The 23,116-nt window shown below is 38.7% G+C and overlaps 1 protein-coding gene across 4 annotated transcripts in view; it reads left to right on the top strand.

Moving 5' to 3' along the window:
* Positions 1–22,648, top strand: part of LOC105567241 (epidermal growth factor receptor) — a 156,978-nt gene extending 134,330 nt beyond the window's left edge. For all 4 annotated transcript variants that reach the window (XM_012021946.1, XM_012021944.1, XM_012021943.1 and 1 more), the window contains 10 exons: positions 12,199–12,534; positions 13,226–13,610; positions 13,860–14,536; positions 14,823–14,952; positions 15,397–15,707; positions 16,016–16,317; positions 16,532–17,746; positions 18,003–18,408; positions 18,526–18,705; positions 18,984–22,648. In XM_012021946.1, the coding sequence (XP_011877336.1) occupies positions 12,199–12,534; positions 13,226–13,610; positions 13,860–14,536; positions 14,823–14,952; positions 15,397–15,707; positions 16,016–16,317; positions 16,532–17,746; positions 18,003–18,408; positions 18,526–18,705; positions 18,984–19,291 (4,250 nt within the window). In that variant the 3' untranslated portion in view covers positions 19,292–22,648. The remainder of the gene's footprint in view (positions 1–12,198; positions 12,535–13,225; positions 13,611–13,859; positions 14,537–14,822; positions 14,953–15,396; positions 15,708–16,015; positions 16,318–16,531; positions 17,747–18,002; positions 18,409–18,525; positions 18,706–18,983) is intronic.
* Positions 22,649–23,116: the final 468 nt, after the last annotated feature.

Genomic DNA, 23,116 nt, shown 5'->3' with positions numbered 1-23,116 from the left:
ATGAGCCGATTCTTATTAATCATTTTCGCCTGACGTCTCTCGCAATCTGCCTGGCGGGCATTTCGCGGGCTCGTGCGACAATCCTGAGGCCGGGTAACAGGTGGCCCCGCAGGTGCGTGCTCGCCGGCTTAATGGCCTCGCATTCGTTTCGCCAATTCGTGACCGGGCCGAGCTCGTATCGCTCGTGATATGAATGCACCCCGTCGAAGGGGTTAATCAAGGGTTTTGGACGCGCGATGACACGCGCGATCGCGAACGCGACGACAATGGGCGTCGCCGCGCCGGTACGATCGAGGCGAGATCTCTGAATGCCGCACAAATGGAGCTGTCCACGGTTTTTTTTTCTTAAGCTGCGCATTGTATGCCGAATCAGAGAGACTTAAGGTGGCAATGATCGGTCGATTGACGTGATGATGCGCGAAAATGCGACGACAATGAAGAGCCACAGCCTTGAATTTTGCGTATGACATTGCGGCGTCATTATTCAGAATGAGACTGGAATATCGGTGGGATGGTGCTGAGAATATGTCTAATTTGTCTGGAATATATATAAAATAAAGTGCATCATTGATACGCGTTGAGATACCGTGAGTGCATTTTGTCCGCTCTAGGAAATAATGCGCAGAAAAAAAATTAGTATCAGATCGACACTTATATGCTCAAATTAACGCGTCATTGTTTTGTATATACGCAACATCTTCTTAGAAGCGTTTAATAATCTTACACTCCAACACAATATTACAGTCTTATTTAAATACTATAATTGTCACTTTATATTTTTATATATTTTTCTCGATCGAATGATACAAAATTGCTTCCTTTGACGCGATATAATCTCGTTTCCAGATTTACACGTTGAAACTAAACGTATTTTCAAAAGAAGAATTTCTGTGTAGCTTTTCAGTGTAGCATTGTATTAAATATAAATGCAGCTTTGGGTAAATACTTATTCGTAAACTAATATCTCAGGAACTTGACTTAGTTCTTAATTTATTTTCGATAGCTTAATATTATTGTACCTTTTATATTATGTTAGTGCCGTTTACATCTATATTTGGTGTGTTGACAATACGGGATGTATCGTGGATATGAAAATTCGTAGGCGAAGTCATGTGTATATATCACGCCGATCGAAAAGAAGGCCGAGGAACAAAATCCTCCATCATCCATAACCGAATCTGATAGTTGCACCGCCCCGTGCTAGATTTATCAAATGGCGAGGACGAAAAATTCTTGAAACGGTCAGAAGATGAAAGATATAACGTTTGAAAAGTCAGTCAAACAGACGGTTCTTTCGCTGCGAGTTGACTGTTTGATCGATGGCGAACATCAGGTCGCCCATAGGCACCGACAAGTCTAGCAGAGAAATGTGGGTGGACGATGAGGGTGAGAGGCGTGTGGGTGGCTTTTTCATTGATCGCATCGAGAAAAATCTCACGGAGGACGAACAAGGTGGAGAGAAGTTGACACGTGGCAGGGTGTCCAGTCGCTACAAAATGCACACGCAGAAAGTAAATATATACATATATATCGCTGTATATTACACACCAAGAAAATTGACATCTCCGCATTTCACTCAGCACACTGAGATTTCGGGGAGAAGCTACGCTGAACGCAGTTAACTGCAAATCAACGTGAGAAACCAAATTTCTTGTTTGAACAACGTTTCGTGTCTTATCGGCTCGGCCTTCCTACTAACGATATCTTCGCGTGATGCAACTTTAATTGCTTTTTAATTGCCCCGTCACTTAAACTTATCGCTTACATTCCGTATAACCCAATGCGATGTATGTGTACGCAATACAAACGCAGTACCAACTATAAATATCTGTAGTAAAGCTCTGTAGGAATCTCCCATCAAATTCTCATTGCGAAGACTACTTTAATTGAAAGATTATCTTTATTTTGGTGTTTCTAGAGATACGCAGAGAAATTGTTGTAAACTTTAGGCGCATATAAAAATGATTATTTAAATAATGACAAGAATTTACTTTTTATTCTTTATTCTGTATTATTTATCATAACAATATAAAATTGTACGCGCATTTAATTTGTTTACAAGAGCTACATGAACGGCGATTGATGGAACGCGCAAATTTAGCCTATTCAGCTATAACTGAATTTCTCACGAAACTTGGCGCTTTTCCAAGCTTTCGCGCAATCTTTCTCAGTAGAGCCCGCTAGGCGTTTATCAAGCACTTGAAGCTACACGCACGGCATTAAAAGGGACAGGTAATTTAGCGCGCGTTACGAAAGGACGGAGCACTCGGTGCCGCACGATGCTCGATCAGGGATGTTAAACGTTGCCGGCCCGAGGTCAGATATTCGCGCGGGATCTACGTCGCAGATCGGGTAGATTATTGCACGATGCCGAAGAGAATGATATAGGCGCACGCCCACGTATAAGTGTTATCGGCCAGGCGATCATCGATCGACGATCGCGGTCGAGCGATTAAATCTCGAAAAGAAACGACAACGCCTCTACAGGCCTCGAATCGCGAAATCAAAATACGAGCCTTGCCCGAATTGTTGCAAATTTAGAAATTAGTATGGGAAAATGACGACTGTAAATATCGATATAATTTATCAACTTGATCTGATCTAACTGTAAGAAACAATATTATAGATCGTTTTCAAAGAAACTAACAATATTTTTACCAAGATACTTGAGCACAAAATTATTTAAACTACATACGCGCATTAAAAATATCAACAAGAGCTTCATGAAATAAAAAGTAATTAAAAACAATTACAATAAAATATGGAAGAAATACTTTTTCAGTGTTCTGATTTTTTTTCGTGTTTAGGAAAAGTAAAGGAAATATTAATCGTGTTATCAAGTCTTAAAGTCTTAGAAGATTTATCGAGCAACAGAAATAAAAAATTCTATATAAAAAAAAGGCGTGTTAAGTCGATAATCGAAAGTCTCGAAGTATTGTCGCTTTTCCGAGATGCTAATTGGCTGTCTCGAATTTTTAGAGAGAGCAAATGTCGCGCGCGAAGCGCGCGCTTGTGTCTGGTTACATTTAAATTACACTTAATAATGTGACACTGTTCGTGTCACAGTACAATATATCGAATTATAATTTAATGATATTTTTGTCCTGCACATTAACACTCCTCGAAACAATACGACCCCGATGTATGCGGCTTTTCCCTCTTCAACGAACAAACACACTGAAAAAGATGTATGTTTCTCTCAGGGTGGTCGACGCCTGCTACGAGATTCACGCGAGATAAATCGATTCTTTTTATCCCTGCAAACATCCTTGTCCAACCAACTGCATGATGAATTTGGTGCGCCAACATCCTTCAGTTATGAATTTTCTCCTTTAAAACTAGTACACTATGCATTACATAATTTAAAAATAATTCAATAATATGAATGTTCGCTTTTTCCATAGAATTACAAAGAAGTGATATTAATAACGTCCATATTAATATAATATTATTTATTACAATATCTAAAAGAAAATAACCGTAGCATCTAAAGATTTAGTAGATCTATTTGATTTTTGTGCAAAGCATTTTGTTTCTAAATATCATCCATACGATGTAGAATACTTATATAACAATTGTTAATTAATATTTAGTATCACACGCGCGGTATAAAATGTTTCAAATATACACACGTTTATCTGCAATGCGGTTAAGCGATTCCAAAGGCAGACAAAGCGTCGTGTAATTGCAAGTACAAGTCACTCATACATCAAAATCTTCACCAGACCAACGACGGTGGAAAGCATTCAGGCAAGATTGTTATCCGCTGCGCAAATTGGGTGTGCATCAACAAAACGTTGCAGGCGATTCAAACTTTGTACGCATAAGTTGAACGTACATGCAGCCTTAATGCTACTTACGGTAAACATAATTTTGCCGTGCTATTATTATTTTGTTATTATCATAATTCTAATATTCTATTATTCTAATATTCGAAACGTCTCGCAGCACGTGACATAAAAAGAAATTCTGAATTCTTTCATCTATTTTAAATAATTAAAAATCGAAGAAATGACATAAAAGTAATGGAATCTTTTCTTCGCCAGCTAACACAAAGGTAATGGAAAATTATTCCACGTGTCTGGAAATATTTTATTTAAAAATAATATACAACGTTTCGACCGCGAATTCCGGTTCTTTTCAAGTGAAAAGGCGTCTTTATGACATTCTATAGAAATTATAGAAATGTGAATATACATACACACACTTATATCAAAATCTCTTTAAGTTGTACTTCTTAAGTTAAATGCTCAACAAATTGATATGCTAATTGAATGCAATTCAAATAACTGACGAAGTAATGTATGATATAAATGCGTTTATCGCGGGAATGCAACGCGCATTATATTGCAACCCACTATGACACCCACTAAAGTATCTTTCGACGAAGAAAGAGCGTTTATCACCGTAAGTTAGATTTCACTTCTCCGCGTATTAGCATTTGCAAACTGTACGAGGGAAATCTATTTCTCTCTAGATGACAGCAGCACAGAATTACTTTTGGCTAACAATAAGTAGTATATAAATCCTGGTCGCTACGTCACGCATTGCATCCAGAATCAATGTTATCACGCGCAATCTTGGTCGGACAACGCAGTGAAAAGCATTAACTCTCCGTTATCCAGCCATTTTTATGACACTCTACATAATATCATTGTCACCTCCTATTTCATCCACGAGGTTCAGCACATCTGTGAATGTGTTTCACATATTGTGGTTGTTGGGTGGATTCACATAAAATTAGAAGTCGTTGCCTTCGTACTTGGTGAAAGTACTTTATTAAACATGTGAAAGCACTTTAAAATGTTTATTCATATATGACAAAATATATTTAATATAATTACATCAATAACAAATAATACTTGCTTATCTAAAGTCTAACATTGTATTTCTTTCAGGATAGATTATTATTTTACGTTTATCAAAATGCACAATTCGCACATACACTCTTAATGCTTGTGTAATTTAACAATTGTTATTGTATTCTCTTATTTAATCTAATCTAAATCTAAATCTAAAATATCTTATATTCTCGTAAAGTTCTTCAAAATGCCATGCTGTCCTACGATCGCATGATTTTCGGGGTAAATTTTAAGGGAAAATTCTCTCCCCGTGTATTAAATCTTTAGTTTTTCTTTTAGATATCGTGGTAAATCAAAGATTAGAAGAAAAGTTAATTCCTCGTTTTGTAATAAAATAATTTTCAAAGAAGAATTAAAAATGATAATGTTTATACGAATGGTGATTGAAAATCGGTATTTTATCCTTGAAACAAAAATGAGTTCGCGTCCTCTTTGTGAACGCGTGGTCCAGCTTGTCGGCTGCTGAGGTTACCAAGGTGAGATGAGAGAAAGAGAGAGGCAGAAGAAGCCGCGGGGAGACAGAGGTGAAGAGAACAAGATGTAGCGAATGTACGATATATCGTTGGGAGAGAGAGAAGCGAACAAAGCGCATTCCACACGCCGTCATTTGTTCCTTGTCTGCGCCGTCCTCGGTACTTCATTTCGATTCGTCATTATTTCCTCACCTCTGCGCGTTATTAACGTGAGTGAAAAAAAGAAGACAGCGTCTAACCTATTTTCTCGAAAGCAGCACTGCCCCGCGACTTAATGACATCGCCTTGTGACATGATCTGAAAAATCGTAGGTGCGTGGCTATAAATGAGGTAAACAACGTATTTTCTAAAAGCGCGCGTACGCAAATTCAATTCAACATCTTTAACGCGATCTAATTTTTATCAGTATATCACTCTATTGTACTTTTAATTGTTTTTAATGAAAAATAAATTCGAAATTTTATACATAAATCAGAAATCTGACATTTTGGAAATCTGTCATGATGAAAACATCTTTATGATTTGTAGTAAAATTTAAATTTATTTTTATACTCTATATAACGAACTGTTATTTATCCAAATTAACGCTAATAATCCGCATCGAACCAAGTATTTATGAAACACTTATTGCTGTTTAATGCTTGTACTCTTATAAGATAATCATCTATCTTCCGTGCTATGACCGATAAAACTCCGTAAAAACGTTTTCATTGATAGCGATGATTAAAACTAACTTGTAATACATCTCACATTATCACAATATAAAAATTTAATATCGAAATTTGTTATTAAAACGAATTATCAAAAGTGTTCTATCTAAAATAGCTTCATTACCGACTAAAAACTAATAAAAATTTAACGTTATTCCACAAAAGAAAATTAGAATCAAAACTAGCAGCAAATACATAAATTTGCAGCGAAGTAAAAACACAAATTATTTCCTCGGGTTGAATATAAATTCTGATATTTTTTCTTTACCAAAGTACTATATTTATATTCGTGATCAATTTATTCTCGATTATTCAATTGTGTGCCTGTAGGCAAAAGTGTTATATCAAAGGGTTAACTCGAACATAACGTGTCGCGAAGGCCGGTGGCGCGAAAAGACGAAACGGGAAGGGGAGGAAGAGTCATGATTGAGCGGGGCGACGTGAATAAAACGCCGCCGCACCGTCGACATAACGAAATCGAAAAATGGAGGTACATGAACGCGCGAAGACGTACCGCATCGTAGCCTTCGGGCCAGCCGCGCCGCAGGGAGCGGAGGAACTTAACCGCAGACTCGAAAGCAATAAACCATAAAGCTATTAATGTTACGCCCTGGGATGGTTACGCCACGGTTATAACGTACGCGAGACTTATACAACCCTAGCTCGGAGATGTAGCCCTCTCGTCCTTCGTCCTCCAATTCCGCGCCGAGGATCTACGTATATGCGAGGCTGGTCAGGATTGTAGTCGAACGAACGTGATGACAAAGCAATTCGTTTTCAGTCCCGGCGAAAGACTAGTATTGCCCAACACTATGTCACGAGTTAGAATATTTTCAACGTCACAATGACAGGACACTTCGGAGACGAGAATTGGCAGCTCGAGCCGCGAATCAAACTGATTGGGTGATAATCTTAATTGTGAATTAAGCGTTTTAGAGAACCAGTTTAAACGAGATCAAATTGTGAAACTGCTCGTTGCATTTAGAATGATTAGCATTTAAAGTACGGTAGGATGTAATTAAGTGCAAAACTAATGATTAAACAATTTAATATCAAGTTTCGTTTTTCTTTCATCGTTCCCTGTTTTGATCTAATTGTTCCACGTTATATTTATTAGAGACAGGCTGCAAGCCTTCGTTTTCGTCAATTTTTGTCGAAGTATATCTTGATGATATTTTATATAGTAGCATAAAGTTCAGCTTTTTGATAACGTGATAAAAATCATTATTCTTCCTCTCAACAGTGTTCAACCTTAAATTATTGTTTCTTCTTGCAGATTTTCCAATCTCCTTCTCTTCTTACTCCGCTTCCTATTGTGAAATCCATTCATCTCACTTTCTCTTTCTCACTTATTAAGTCCTTTAAAAAAAAACTTAAAGTTTTTTATTTTGTATTTCCTGTATTTTCAATATTCTCTTAACTTTCATCACTTGATAATTTGGACAATTTTTCTCACTTTTGCTTTATTATATTTCTCGTACAATTGTCTGCCTATTTATTATTAAGATCAGTTTTCCCTCGAAATAATAAATTCTCTCTCTCTCTCTCTCTCTCTCTCTCTCTCTCTCTCTCTCTCTCTCTCTCTCTCTCTCTCTCTCTCTCTCTCTTCAGTTTTTCTCCTTTTATCCCTACTCCGAAATCCTTTCTCACCTTGAATTCTCTTTTTCTTTTCTTCGAGCAGTTCGAACCAATAGTTATTTCGCGCGTTTACGATACCCGGATTTTATTTCGGCGGGCATTTAGCCGCAGGGCTCCGTTTTACGGGGGAAGGGGAGGGAAAGGGGTGGGAGCTGAGAGAAAGAGGGACCTTAACACCCAGAAACAATCTCGATGGTGGGGACTGTGAGAGACTCGACAGTATCGATGTTTACGAGCTCAAATAAACGGCGCCGCTGCCGCCGTCGGTGTGCGGTTATTTCGTATTACTTTGGGACTTTAATGGAGAAGGGAGCGTTTTGAAGTGCCATATAAAAATCTCTTGACGCTCTCCTTCTAAAAGGTGGTCGGAGGACCACGCATGGCTCGGAGAGCGCGACGCACTATTTTCACGTTCACAAAAGAAACCTCACCGCGGGATTTCGGCGTCACGTCCTACCGGCCACTTGTTTCTTTGCGTCCTACGTCTTCCTTGCCTCTCATATTTCGCCATTTTTGTCGAATTTATCATTTCAAGCTGCATTTAAGACTGCAAACTTTCAGCTTTCTTTGCCCTTCCCTTTGTATAACTTAAGTATAAATATAACAAAGAAGATTCTATATTAACTTACGCTGGAGCTCAAAGGTTAAATTACGAGCTCATGTCCCTCTTCCATATTTTTCTTTCTTTTCTTACATTCAGGCCTGGTTTCACCAACGTCGCTTAACTTTAAGCTTAGCTTAGTTCATTCCTTGTCTCCTTCTAACTGTTACTTTAGAAAGAGACAAACGTGAATTGAACTAAGATAATAGTTAAGCGATGTTTGGTGAAACCGAGCTTCAGCCATTTCCGCTGAATTTTCGAAGCGATTGCACCAAGTATCCGTCCGGCGAATAAAATTAATATCCTAACCACGATCATTACGATAACTGCTTGCAGTTAGTTCTAGCAGCGAGGTCAGGTTTCCTACGAACCTCGCAGATGATGGAGAAGAAGGCGATATTCGCGCCACGCCCGTAATCAATATCACCGCCATTGTCTTCAGCTGCGGTGCAGGCGTCGTAAATTTGGCAGAATGTTAATTCCACGCGCGAGAGAGCCGAGCGGCTCTCTCGCCGGGCAATTTTCGCGGCCCCGCCGTCGGGGATAATCACCACATTTCTGCCGAGGTGTATCCCAGCCCTAAGGATCTAATGATGAATTTCGTGCTGCGCGGGTGAGCAAGCCTCGGAGCTTGGAAAACAAGAACGAAGAACGTGTCGGCCCGCCGACCTTAGCCGACACTTCTCGGCGAACTTCCACTTTCCTCCTGTCTAAACGTCCGTGCCGGCCATCACGCTTGTGCTGTTCCTTTTTATCGGACCGCCTTCCACCAAGCACGCCAGAGCGCCCATAAGTTCTTCTCGATGCGTCGGTTCGAATCGCCATACGTTTCGGTCTAGGCCATAACTCGTTTACCGGATAGCATCTGTCGATTGTATTAACCGTAAAAATGTCGGTCACGCAATGCACCCTCCATTTTCAGCAGCGGCGACCGCGTACGAACAATCGAATAGGACGCAAACTTAAACGCATTTTAGTTACGCCATTGTTTCAGAAGTCTTCATTTTATTATAAATATGTATAATCGAAACGACACTTTGTAAACCTAGAAAAAGAACGGAAAACTTTGTTCTACAATATCGAGTGTGAACCCATCTAACTTTGCTAATTAACATATTAGTACGGAGATTATTTTAAAACAACAGGAAAATCCATCAAAGCAAATCTCCTTCCATTTATCAGTCCACAAATTTTCCATTTAATACAGAAATACTTTTCTCCTTATTCAAAGAATTATTAGATACTATAGTAAATACTCGAAAAGCTGATCGAGCTCATCATCGATTCTACTTAAATTTAGCATTCATTGTCCTCGTATGAATTGCAGAAAGAAGTTTCGCTTGTCAACGAAAATCTCTCACGACGATAAATCTTGCAATATCACAGTGGTATTCTTTCTTCGATGAAGAATCGCCGGACAAATTTCGACAAATATTCGCCGTATCTCTTCATTATGACGACCGAGTCATTCGTCTTCGATGCAACTCGAGTCCGTGGGACACAAGGTAAAGGGGTAGAAAACCTACGTGGTCCCATCGCCGATGCAGATCCACATACGGTCTGCATTCTCGGGGCTCCTGGCGCCATGCCACAGTACTCGCATTTGGTATCCCGCGACTCTCGGTAGCATCTGGCCGATACAAATACACAGGTACCCGGGTTCGCGTTCGTTCCGCCAGTTCTTTCCCTCCCTGGTCCAGCCGATCTCCGGCATTGTCGACCGACGGGTCTTCTTCTGCGGCACTGCCCTCAGTGTACCTCGCGCAAGAAGGATGGTCCTTACAGCGCAATTATTTTCGCATGATTCAGATCGCCGGTCAGATTAAGACCGCCCTTTCGGCATCGCGTGCCGATCGTTTGCGAACTGTCCGCGAGGATGCGAGTGCGATTTTAAGTCGCGAGCAAAACCAAATTCCGGGGGAGCGAACGTGCTACTATGTCCTCCGCGGCAGTGGAGTCATTCTTTTGCTTCACGGGGAATTTGCGCTATCTAATAAAGCCTCTCGATTCTTTTGCGATTTATAATTTTGTTCAATTATTGGGAGTTGAAGAAGGAATTAAGTTTATCTAATGAGACAATATTTCCTCAAACTATTTTCATTTTTTATTAGGTGTATTATTTCGAATAATATTTGAAAATAAAATGAATAAAAGGGAGGACTTAAAAAAATACGCAAGCTCTTCAATGAGTCAATATAAAAAGTGATAACGAAATATATCACTTGAAACATTTTATTTTCATAATCAGAATTCTCCTTATTGTTAGTAAAGAAGATATTTCGAGAAGACATTAAACGAGAATAAAAAACTTTGTAATAAATATATTCTGCATTAATATAAATTTTTCCTCAAAAAAATCTATTTTAATTAAACTATAGATTTAGAAATATTGTAAGAATTGTATTTTATCAAATTTTAACTTTTGATTTATACGAAATTTTCATAACACTCCTGAATTGACTATTTTTACTAGCGCATAACAATTACACGATAAAAGAAATGTTCTGAAAGGATAAATTTTCCTTTCTCAGCCCTGCTAAATAAAAATTTAGCGTTCTTTTAACAGAAAATTTATTTTTTTGTTAAGTAGCTCGTGCAAGGTTTATGGTAATGTCTTTCGATGCTAATAGTAATTATTGCGCGTGTATATACAGTTAAATGATTATTTTTGCCAAGGAATATGAGTAACGTCGTAGCTTATGGGAATGGCTCGCCCTGTTCTGTAAGCCGCAAACGTTTGCCATAACTTAAACACGAAGTGTACACACGGTGCCTCCGAACGTAATCGCCGGTTATTTAAACACAGTCAACTCAGGATCGTAATTGCACAACGAAATCACGGCGGCGCGTGTACTGCATTTTATAGAGGTGGTTCGCCCACCAAATGACACGCTTCGTACATAGAACGCTATCTATAGATCGCGGGAATACTCTTGACGGTGTGGGTGGTGTCTACGAACTATCGTAATCGGAAATGAATTACGCGCGGTTTCTTTTATGTACGCGGAAGATCCGCATCTAATCTTAATATTTCGCTCCAATCTGAACCGTTATTCGAATTGCTCAATAAACTCACTGCGTCAAACTGCGTATATAAGTAGAAACTATTATTATATATGCAATGTACAATTGCTGATCAACATCATACAATTGCTTGATAAAAAAAACTGATCAACAACCCAGATAACACGCATGTCTAAAAGACATCTTTAAGATGTCTTTAACACGTCTTTTAGACAACTTTTAGACATACACGTCTAAAAGATATCTTAAAGACGTTTTAAAGTAGTCTTGAAGATGTCTTTTAGACAAGCATGTTATCTGGGAAGTATCGTTAGGTCCTTCATAGCTTCGGTATTAATTTGAATATTAAACTGATTTATACAATGACAAGTTAAATAGAGGAAAGTCCTTCTATTTTATGCGCCTCCTAATATGAGATAGCGGGGTTTCTGCTCAATTAATATGCGTCATCTGTTGGTCCCACCATGAATTTACTGCCATTGGAGTGAAATCTGTTTAGTGGGAGATTCATTGTTAGATCATGTAATCATTGCGAAGAAAGATTTATGATTGAATTTGGATGTTGAAAACCTGCTGCCTCATATTAGAAGCCTATCTCATAATAGAAGACTTTCCTCTATTAATGAGTAACCAATAGTGACCATTAAAACCAGATATTGAGCTAAAGGATTATATTGTGGTAAAAGTACATGCTCATTCTTTATGTCAGCGTGTTAACTAAATATTACTATTATTAGTAATATGATTATTTCCTTAGATTTATTTATAATTTTAAGAATCCAAAAGAAAGACGGGACTCGATATAATGACAATCCCTTATTGTTAGTTTCGTTCTATATACATTTTAACGTTCACAAATGTAAATATATGTGAATTGTTTTCCTTTACAGTTTGCATTGGTACAAATGGCCGTCTCTCCGTGCCGTCCAACAAGCAACATCACTACCGGAATCTTCGAGACCGGTACACCAACTGTACTTACGTCGATGGTAACCTGGAGATCACATGGCTCCAGAACAAAACCTTCGACCTCAGCTTCCTGCAGTACATACGGGAGGTCACCGGCTACGTCCTCATCACTCACGTGGACGTGCCCAGGATCGTCCTCCCGAGCCTACAGATCATCCGCGGCAGGACCCTTTTCAAGCTCAATATCCACAACCACGAATTTGCCCTCTTCGTCACAATGTGTCAAATGCACAACCTGGAGATGCCGTCACTTAGAGGCACGTTCTTTACCCTACACTTTATTCGATACGTTAATAAAATTAAAGCGGTGAAATGATGCATCTCTAACATGTGCCTCTGAATAATTTAGTTATTTGTAAATGGGGCCGATAATTCGTATGCTTCATTTATTACATTTATAATTTATAACATTTCCTCGTGCATGTCTTAGGTCCAGTTTCACAAACGTTGGTTAACTGTTAACCAGAGTTCAGTCGACTTCCTATCTATCTCTATCTTGTTATCCAAGAAGAGACAGAGGATCAATTAACCATGGGTTAGCGGTTAAACGACGTTTGTGAAACTGGCCCTTAACAATGAAGTACAAACCAATGTAGAAAATTGCTAGACGACGCTTGGCTGGCAAATTCCAATTACAGAAATTTATTGCGAAAAAAAGCCTATGGTGGTCACCCTGGCTGAGGTAATATTTTTTCGCAATAAATTTCTGTCATTAGAATTTGCCAACCAAGCGTCGTCTAGCCATTTTCTACATTGGTTAATCATGTACTGGCGTTAAATAATTCTTTACGTTAATTAAGTGCAAAATTTAAAGCTTATAAATATACAAGTTCGATATTTCTCAATAAATTAATCTGTTACGAGTAGTAATATCGGTTGAGTGATTTATGACAAGTTGTCGTCTCGTTTGAAACGATATTTAATTCGCCGCAATTGATTTCACCGTAGATATACTCAACGGGAGCGTGGGCATGTACAACAACTACAACCTCTGCCATATCAAGACTATCAATTGGGACGAAATAATCACGGGCCAAGGAGGACGATACTTCTACTTGTACAATTTTTCGTCGCCAGAACGCTCGTGCCCGGCATGCGACGAAAGCTGCCAGCAGGGCTGCTGGGGCGAAGGCCCGGAGAACTGTCAGAAGTTCTCGAAGACGAACTGCTCGCCTCAGTGCTGGCAGGGCAGGTGCTTCGGTTCTAATCCGCGCGAATGTTGCCATCTTTTTTGCGCGGGTGGTTGCACCGGTCCCAAACAGAGCGATTGTCTTGCCTGCAAGAATTTCTTCGACGACGGCGTATGCACGCAGGAATGTCCACCAATGCAAAAGTATGTCGCGTCATATACTTATATCCTCACCCTAAGTTTGACGTAGAATAAAAATGTCGCGATGTGTAGATTAATTTTTTTTAGCACAATTAATCGAATAAAATATAAACAATACTCTTCTAAATTTTTCTAACGATAAATAGTGAAGTAATATGAAAAAAAAACGGACTAAAGTTTGCTTACAGTGTAGATCACGTAATGAAATTAATAAAGATCGTTTTATCAATGTCTTAATTTTGATTCTTTTAGATACAATCCAACAACCTACTCGTGGGAAGCCAATCCTGACGGAAAGTACGCGTACGGAGCGACCTGCGTGAGACGATGTCCAGAACATCTCTTAAAGGACAATGGTGCATGCGTGAGATCTTGTCCAACGAATAAGAAGGCGGTGAACGGCGAGTGCGTTCCTTGCGACGGTCCTTGCCCAAAAACCTGCAAGGGTGTCGAAAAGGTGCATTCCGGTAATATCGACACTTTCGAAGATTGCACCATCATCGAAGGATCTATCACGATTTTGGACCAGAGCTTCGAGGGTTTTCAACACGTTTATCCAAATTATACATTCGGCAAACGATACGAAAAGATGCATCCCGATAAATTGGAAGTTTTCAAAACGCTGAGAGAGATCACGGGCTATCTTAATATTCAAGGGGATCACATAGATTTCAAGAACCTCTCGTACTTTCGGAACCTTGAGGTGATCGGAGGCAGAACGCTCACGGAATATTTCGCGTCATTGTACATCGTCAAGACTTCCTTGGTATCCTTCGGCCTTAGTTCTTTGAAGAAGATCCATTCAGGCTCGATTGCTATTTTGGAGAACAAAAATCTATGTTACGCACAGAGCATTAATTGGATCAGGATCAGGAAATCGACGGAACATGAAAGCCTTTTATCAAATAATCGAAATGAGAGCGAATGCAGTAAGTATAATCAAGAGATTTAGATATAAATAACCATTGTCCATTTAAAAGTCAACTTTTCATGGTATTCTGAATGTAGCGATATTTGTGTTAAACGGCATATTCATTGTAATAAATTTTATTTGTAAAGTTTTTATTTTTTGAAGATTAAGTTAAAGATATAATTAATATTCTCATATTACTATTTTAACAGCAAGTACTCGTTTTTATATCAATATGTTATATGTGAAAGTTTAAGTTCTGTATTACACAAAAATTATATGGAATATAATTGTTTGAATTGCAGTTGAGGATGGCCTCGTATGTGACAAGCAATGTTCGAATGAAGGATGTTGGGGGCCGGGACCAGCACAATGCTTGTCGTGCAAGAACTTTATTTTAGGAAATGACTGTCTTCAGGATTGCACTACATCAGGGTAAGTCGACAAACGTAGAATTATACAGTGCGAAATTGAAAATTAATCCGACTTCTGTCCAACTGAAATTGCTCTCCTAGATCATGGATTGAAGGTAAATCGAAAATCTTTCGCGAGAACTTAAGCCACAATTTTCACCGTTCTATTTTACATCTTTATCCATCTCGTAAGCAAGTTATGTGTGTATGCAGCACGTGCACTCTCGTAACTGCTTGAATTCGCGCTTGTATTGAAACAGCAAGTGGCAAACAAACTAAACATCAATTACATTTAAATGATTTTTCACGTGTGCCGTTTTATGTGCTTATCTCTCTGTTAATTTCTTATGCCTTGTTCTTCTTCCAATTTTTCCTATTTTTTCTTCGTTTGCTTCTGATTTGACGTATTACTTCTTTACATGACGTTTCGATGTCGCTTAACAATTGATTACGATTGTGTTGTCAGAATTTATCAAGCGGACAAGAAAACATGTAAGATGTGTAACGAAGAATGCGACAGCTCCTGTATCGGTCCTAGTGCCGACCAATGCGTCAAGTGCAAACACGTGCAGGATGGACCGTTCTGTGTGCCCGAGTGCCCATCTTCAAAGTACAATGACAACGGCCAATGTAAACACTGCCACGAGAACTGTGTAGGCGGTTGCGAGGGACCAGAGAACAACATAGGCGCCAACGGATGTCATAGTTGCGAAAAGGCAATTATGAACGGCCAAATAACAGAGGGATGTTTGCAGAAGAAAGAGCCGTGCCCCGATGGTAAGTCATACGATGACTTTGCTTTATTACTTTTGTATCAATGTACGAACATTCATATTTTATAATAGAAAGATATATTTTTTACTAATTATAATTGGCTAATTATAATTATGCGGTGTATGAAAGAAATTTTCATTAATGTTACAAATATCTATGAATAACCGTGAATATTCACAGAGTGTAATGGAAAATGAATGGATACAAATAAATATTGTAAATTACGGTATATTTTAAATGAATAATACAAGGTAACGTTTGTGTAATTCCTCGTAAAGAATAAAAGCGTTATTTTATCATGAAATTCGCAGGACACTATTATGAGTGGTTGAGTCCGATGGAGCAAGGTCCTTTAAAGCCTCTCGCCGGAAAAGCTGTCTGTCGCAAGTGCCACCCACGTTGCAAGAAGTGCACGGGATACGGCTTCCACGAGCAAGTGTGTCAACAATGCACCAAGTATAAGAGAGGGGAGCAATGCGAGGATGAATGTCCTGCAGATTATTTCGCGGCTGCTGACACGCAGCTATGTATACCGTGCTACGGGGAGTGCCGAGGTTGCTTTGGACCGGAGCCCAGTCAGTGCTACAAATGCCGGAATTTCAAGATTTACACTGTACGTAGACGCTGATATTAAAACTCTCTCTAATATGCATCTAACAAATGAGACGACACGATATACTTGTAAAAACCGTAGAAGCATATCTTTTTTATTCCCTCGTTAAACATATCTTTGTACTTTATAATAATACACATACTTTGCGTAAAATCTTTATTGTATGGCAGAATGAATTACAATACTAATTGATTTATATAATCGGTGTATTTAGGACAGCATAGGAGATCCTGACGACAATTCAACGTCCTTCAACTGCACGGAAACCTGTCCACCCGAATATCCGCACAAGATCATTCCTCCTGACAGTGAGCCATACTGTTCCGAAGAGCCGACAGGCCTCGGTTATCACATCGCAAACGATTTTCCTCCAGCAGTTTTGGGCGGTATTCTATTCGTACTAGCGGTGTTTGTTATTAGCATCATCTTCGTGTACTTCTGGCGAGTGAGAACGAAAGCTAAGGAGGACACAGTGAAGATGACGATGGTTCTGACCGGTTTGGACGACAACGAGCCGCTCCGACCGACAGGCGTAAAACCAAATCTCGCTAAACTACGCATCATAAAGGAAGAGGAGATGAGGAAAGGCGGTATATTGGGCTACGGCGCTTTCGGCAACGTCTACAAAGGCGTTTGGGTGCCCGAGGGAGAGAATGTAAAGATCCCAGTTGCTATAAAGGTTCTGCACGATGGTACGGGTGCAAACACGTCCAAAGAATTTCTCGACGAAGCTTACATTATGGCTAGTGTCGAGCATCCGAATCTACTGCAATTACTTGCGGTGTGCATGACGTCGCAGATGATGTTGGTGACCCAGCTGATGCCTCTAGGCTGCCTGCTGGACTATGTACGCAGGTACAAGAATAAAATCGGTTCGAAGCCGCTGTTAAATTGGTGCACGCAGATCGCGAGGGGTATGGCCTACCTCGAAGAGAGAAGATTGGTTCATCGAGATCTGGCAGCGCGCAATGTCCTCGTCCAAACTCCGAATTGCGTCAAGATCACCGATTTTGGTCTTGCTAAGTTATTGGACATCAACGAGGAGCAGTATAAAGCTGCGGGCGGGAAGATGCCGATCAAGTGGTTGGCGTTAGAATGCATTCAGCATCGAGTGTTTAATCATAAATCGGACGTGTGGGCCTTCGGGGTGACCATTTGGGAGATTCTCACCTACGGCGGCAGACCGTACGAGAACGTCTCCGCTCGAAATGTGCCGGAATTGCTGGAGAAGGGCGAAAGATTGCCGCAGCCTGCGATTTGCACGATTGATGTATATATGATTATGATTAAGTGTTGGATGCTTGACGCTGAATCCAGGCCTAGCTTCAAGGAACTGGCAGAGGATTTCGCGAAGATGTCCAGAGATCCTGGGCGATATCTTGCCATTAAAGGGGATAAGTACATGAGACTGCCTTCGTATACATTACAGGTAATTTATGAGTACAAAATTTGTCTCTTCTACGTATTACCGTAGATTATGTCGAGATAATAATTAAAAATAATTCAAACAGTTATAATGGATTTCATTAGCTTAATAACTGCGTTATAATCACGATGCTTTCTGTATTTAGCAATTCAAAATGAAGAATAATTTGTTTATGCTAATTGTATAATTGCCAAAATTTCCAACAGAGAATTCACCGACGCAGTTTAACGTTATCTCGATTGTTAACATGAATTTTCAGGACGAAAGGGAGATGATACGAAATCTCGCGCCAGCGATGGACGGTCCTGAAGCTTTGGTAGATGCTGACGAGTATCTGCAACCTAAGTCGCGGGCTCCGCTCCCGCCCGTGATTTCCGCGTCAAGTACTTCCGGCTCACCGCCGAATACGCCGGTGAAGTCGTGCTGGCCGAACGGCAAGCCGCTCGCCGCTGATTCTCCAACGCCGCAGAATCAACAAAATTGGGACAGAGAGCTCTTGAGGTACGGCGGTAATCACGGAAGCGGAAACGCGTCGCACGAGGCCGGCAATTCCAGTCAGCACGCGCATTACGCGCATCCCAATGGTCACTGCGGCCACGTCGCAGGGTCAGATAGCTCGAGTTCGAGATACTGTTCGGATCCATTGAAGATGGTCAATGTTAGAGGTAAGTAAACGAAAATATCAATTGCACGCAAATAGGCTAGCTCTGGTTGGAGTGCTGATTGATATTGAATTAAGTAACACGAGCATTTTTCAGTAAATTTATTTAATAACGTTTCAGATTGCGACGTGACGGATGACTGTTTTGACACGAAAGTGAATATCGTGCATCAGCAAGCTCAAGTGGGAAACTTAAAATTGGATTTGCCATTAGATGAGGATGACTACCTCATGCCGTCGCCACAACTGCCAGTCAATACGACGCAATATATGGATCTCATTGGGGAATCTAAGCCAACAGGTGAGGGAAAGTGAAATTTGTTACTATTCTCAGCCACTTTATCTATATTGTGTAATACATGCACATAGACGTCCGGTTTATGTTGAAAATAAATGTGTTAATTTTTGTTTTTAAAAGTCTTTTACAATATTTATTTGTAGTTTTGTGTATGCATCATTTTGCGTATAATTGCTCTATTTCTTCCTTACGTTGTGATTAATATTTGTCATTTATTAATTTTATTATTTGCGGCATGCACTTGTTTTTAATAAAGCAGAAATTATTTTTATTTTATCCAGAACCCGAATCAAAGCGATTAAACAATGGCTTCCGGAAGTATCCAGACTTCCTAACAATTCAAGGGAAGACATCACTGGACAATCCGGAATACATAATGTCCCAGGACGAGGGTCCGCTCACGCCACAGACGTTGGGTATCCCTACGCCGGACTTGGAAAAAGTTTTGCCAAACGGCACCTTCGGATCTCAAATTAGGCAACGAAGTTCCGAAGAGGAATCGGATCACGAGTATTACAACGACTTTGATCGGTTGGAACGAGAATTGCAGCCATTGAAGCCCTTTAGAAAGAATGAAACGACGGTATGATTCTAGTGATACTATCGAGGATGCGGAAACAAGTAAAGATTTCATGCGTTCAAAGATGAATATGTCGATAAAATCTTTACTGGAACAAAGGCTGCATCTTGAAAAGATATAGAAAGAAGCACTGGAATGCTTTTTGTCATACAGGACCCATTGTACTTATAAAGGACACTTCGTTCAAGTGCCGCGGTTGATTGTGATTAGACGTAAACTAGAAGCATGAGTATTACGAAGTATAAATAAAATAAAGAGACTATAATGATACGCCGGAATGGAGAATCGTGTGACAGCGATACTCGTCAACAAGTAGTGCAAAGATATTCTTAATGTGCCATTTGTCGTGGCTTGTAAATAAACTACTTTTCGTACTAGCTTCTCGAGGATATGAGATATATCCTAGGACTTAATTCGTAACGACAGCGTCAATATCGTCTTTGCTTAATAACTCTTCTCCGGACCTATATTAAGGTATATCTTGAGCCTTGTCGTTGCAAAACGAATTTCATGATCCCACATGTAAAATGATTGAAAATTAAAAAGTGATACATGTAAACGGATTTATTAAGCTCTGCGACTAAATCTATTCTACATTTGTTTTTGCAATAACGACTCTAACATTAATTACGGCTCACATCTTCCGAAATTAGATCTTTACAGGCTTAAATCGATTTTGCCTCGTTACCCATTCTAACAAAGATATCTCTCATTGTCAGTGAACATTAAGTAACAGTTACATAATATCAATATTACATCTACATTGTTGAGTAAGAAATTATAATATTGACGTTATATGAGTGGTACTTGGTGTTTACTGGGCTGTGTATTTTGAAAACTAATATTTACCAGCGTTATCCACTTTTTAACAAACCCGATAAAAATGCGGATCAACATGTTTTCACGCAAGTAAATTTCATAAGTGCAAAATTATACCACAAGCGTAAAGTATTGAAACGTTAAAGTTGTTCACAGCGATCATTTGCGAACTTCAAGGAGATTTAGTGATCGTTATTATAACTTTGATGAAAAAACCATTTTTTAGACATTTTTTAACGGAATACTTGTAATATATTATATATGAAGTAATTGTTCAATGCATAGGACTTTGACACTTTTTTGCTTTGTCCTACCTTTTTAAATACAGAACAAGTACACTAATGACATTTACGTCGTTAAATGACGAACCTTCTACGATCATTTGTAACGAATGTAAATTCAAATACATTATTAACTAAAAATATTTTTTTATATTGACAAAAGATTGAATTTAAAATTTAAAATGTAACGTTTTAGTCTTTATTATATAAAATTATTGCATGCATTCAAACTGACAATAATGTCATTTTAATTATATTAATGTTTAATATGTCCCGTTTGAAGTTAATGTGTTTAAAGATATTTTATATGTATAATATCATATTTATTAAGTATTCCGCTAAGAATGACGAAAGTTAAGCGGTCCCGCTACAAAGATCAGCTTGCAACAACGTCCTTATGAATCTAATTAATGATAGTCTTTGTTTTAATCTGCTTTATGAATTATGGAAGAAAGTCCGTAATTTAGTGAGTTCAGTTTCTCATCCAAATGTGGAAGAGGATGAAGAAAAATCAGTGTTATATCGCTCAAACTGTTAGACGTTAGGGCAATCGGGTCGAAATATTTGTGCGGTACACCGCTGACTGTGATATGAATTACTTTATTTTATTTTGGGGACACTCAAATACCGCAATAATTAGCACCTTCCCTTTCCCTGCAGTAAGTTACGACAGCAACGCTACATTGTCCTATTTTACTGCCGAAGATGCATTCGCCTCGCGTTGTGATTCGAATCGATCGCGACGCAGACGAACGCGACTCTACTTAAGAATGGAGGAACATAGTGACACGAAGACGTTTTTTCCTTCCTCTTATGCCATCGTCTTTGTAGTTGGAATCAGTAAAATTGGCTCTGGGATGGGAATTATCAGTTCAATTTTTATACATGAAATACGATTTGTATATAGTTTAGCGAATAGGATAGTAAACGGGAATAATCTCCACAGGCGTACAAAACGGAGAGTAGTCGAACGAAAACAATGATCGTACGTCGTCAAAATACGGCGAACCGTATGTAACCGCAACAGTATATGATTAGGACGTGCCATGTACAGAAAAAGGGAAGAAAATACAGTAAGGAGCAAATTTTATAATGAAAAACGGATCTTTATTGTATTGGATAAATTCACGGGAACTCTATTCTACGAGCCTTGCATTTGCTACAGATGGGCAGGGGCGTGCGCGAGATTGGCGATCTCTTTTAGAAGTGTGTAATTATATCCATATAATATAGTTGATAAACCGCTGTCATTTTGTGACTTGGAAGAAAAATGATATTACACTATTATAATTATATAATTATTAGTTGGTCAGACACGATGACATTACGGCTCATCTCTTTCGTAAGGTCTCATTTTTACACAATTCCGGTTTTTCTGCTTAATCTCATTCTGATCCTACATGAGTGTTTAAGCAGAAAAATGGCGTAAAATCGAGATGCGACCTTGCGAGAGAGATCAGTCGCTTAGCAGTTTTAATTCTTTTTAATTTTGATACTTTTGTCATAGTAGTATAAAGTAATCGAATCAAGTCATTCCAAAAATATACATAGAGGAAAATACTTTCAGATTTAAAACATGTACTTCCTCATTCTTAAATCATTCAATGATATTGATATTATCTGTGGTGTCAATACCTTTATACGTGGGCAATGATTATCATTTTCAAATACAGAAACGGCTGAAATATACGTTTCAGCATATTCGTTTTTCTGCTATTGAAGGCACAAAATGATACTGATCGTGAGATAAAACGCAATGCATTTGTATATCTTCCTTACCGCAATCTTAGTCTATGACGGATCAAGAGTGTTTGCAAAAAAATGTGTGCGAGAAACAAAATGATGCGTGCAGGTTTTCAATCTCGCTGCATACCGTGCAGTATCTTACACGTAATAATGTAGACAATACGTATCGTGTACATTGTGTTAAGTGTTACTAATTATTATTATTATTGTAACATTCTCTTTGTAATATATCATTCACCGTGACGCATTACTCGCTACACGAGGAAGGACACGTGATTTTTCTTGAGCGGAACAAGAAAATGTCTTTCCACTTTCCTTACTGTCGCAAATTTGGTATTAAATATATAAATTGGACTGCGACTCAGCGTGTTAACTAGAAATTGTACAGTATAATCGAAACGTTATGTAATTTGCGAGAAGTTGCATTTGCCATTCGGTTGTGGACATAGAACTTATAGATCTTTATTATATCATTATATATATCATAAAAATTTATTGTAATAAAGAACGAATATTCTTATCGATTGTCGTTTTTCCTCAGAACTTAAATAATTTAGCGAAAAGCGTAAATTAGGAATATTTCTCAACGATGTTTTTCCAGATACACGTTTACTGCACACTCTATATAATTCTCTTTAATTTTTTCTACTTACAAATATTTCCCCATAGTAATATCGCGAGAAAGGAACCATAATAAAAATCAAGATTTTATCTTACATTTTTTAATAATTTTACATGTTTTACGCAAATTTGGTATTAAATATATAAATTGGACTGCGACTCAGCGTGTTAACTAGAAATTGTACAGTATAATCGAAACGCTATGTAATTTGCGAGAAGTTGCATTTGCCATTCGGTTGTGAACATAGAACTTATAGATTTACATTTTAAAAGGTTAAAGAAAATGAAGTTAAAGTTAAATATCTAATTGAGTGAAGAAGAATGAAAGAAATTATCATTCTTCTAATGAGATACAACGATAACTAAT

Source organism: Vollenhovia emeryi, unplaced genomic scaffold (assembly GCF_000949405.1).
Source record: "Vollenhovia emeryi isolate VEMERY1.0 unplaced genomic scaffold, V.emery_V1.0 DF939139.1, whole genome shotgun sequence".
Taxonomy (NCBI): Eukaryota; Metazoa; Arthropoda; class Insecta; order Hymenoptera; family Formicidae; genus Vollenhovia; species Vollenhovia emeryi.
Note: the sequence above shows the minus strand (reverse complement) of the source record. Positions and strands in the feature narration are given on the sequence as shown.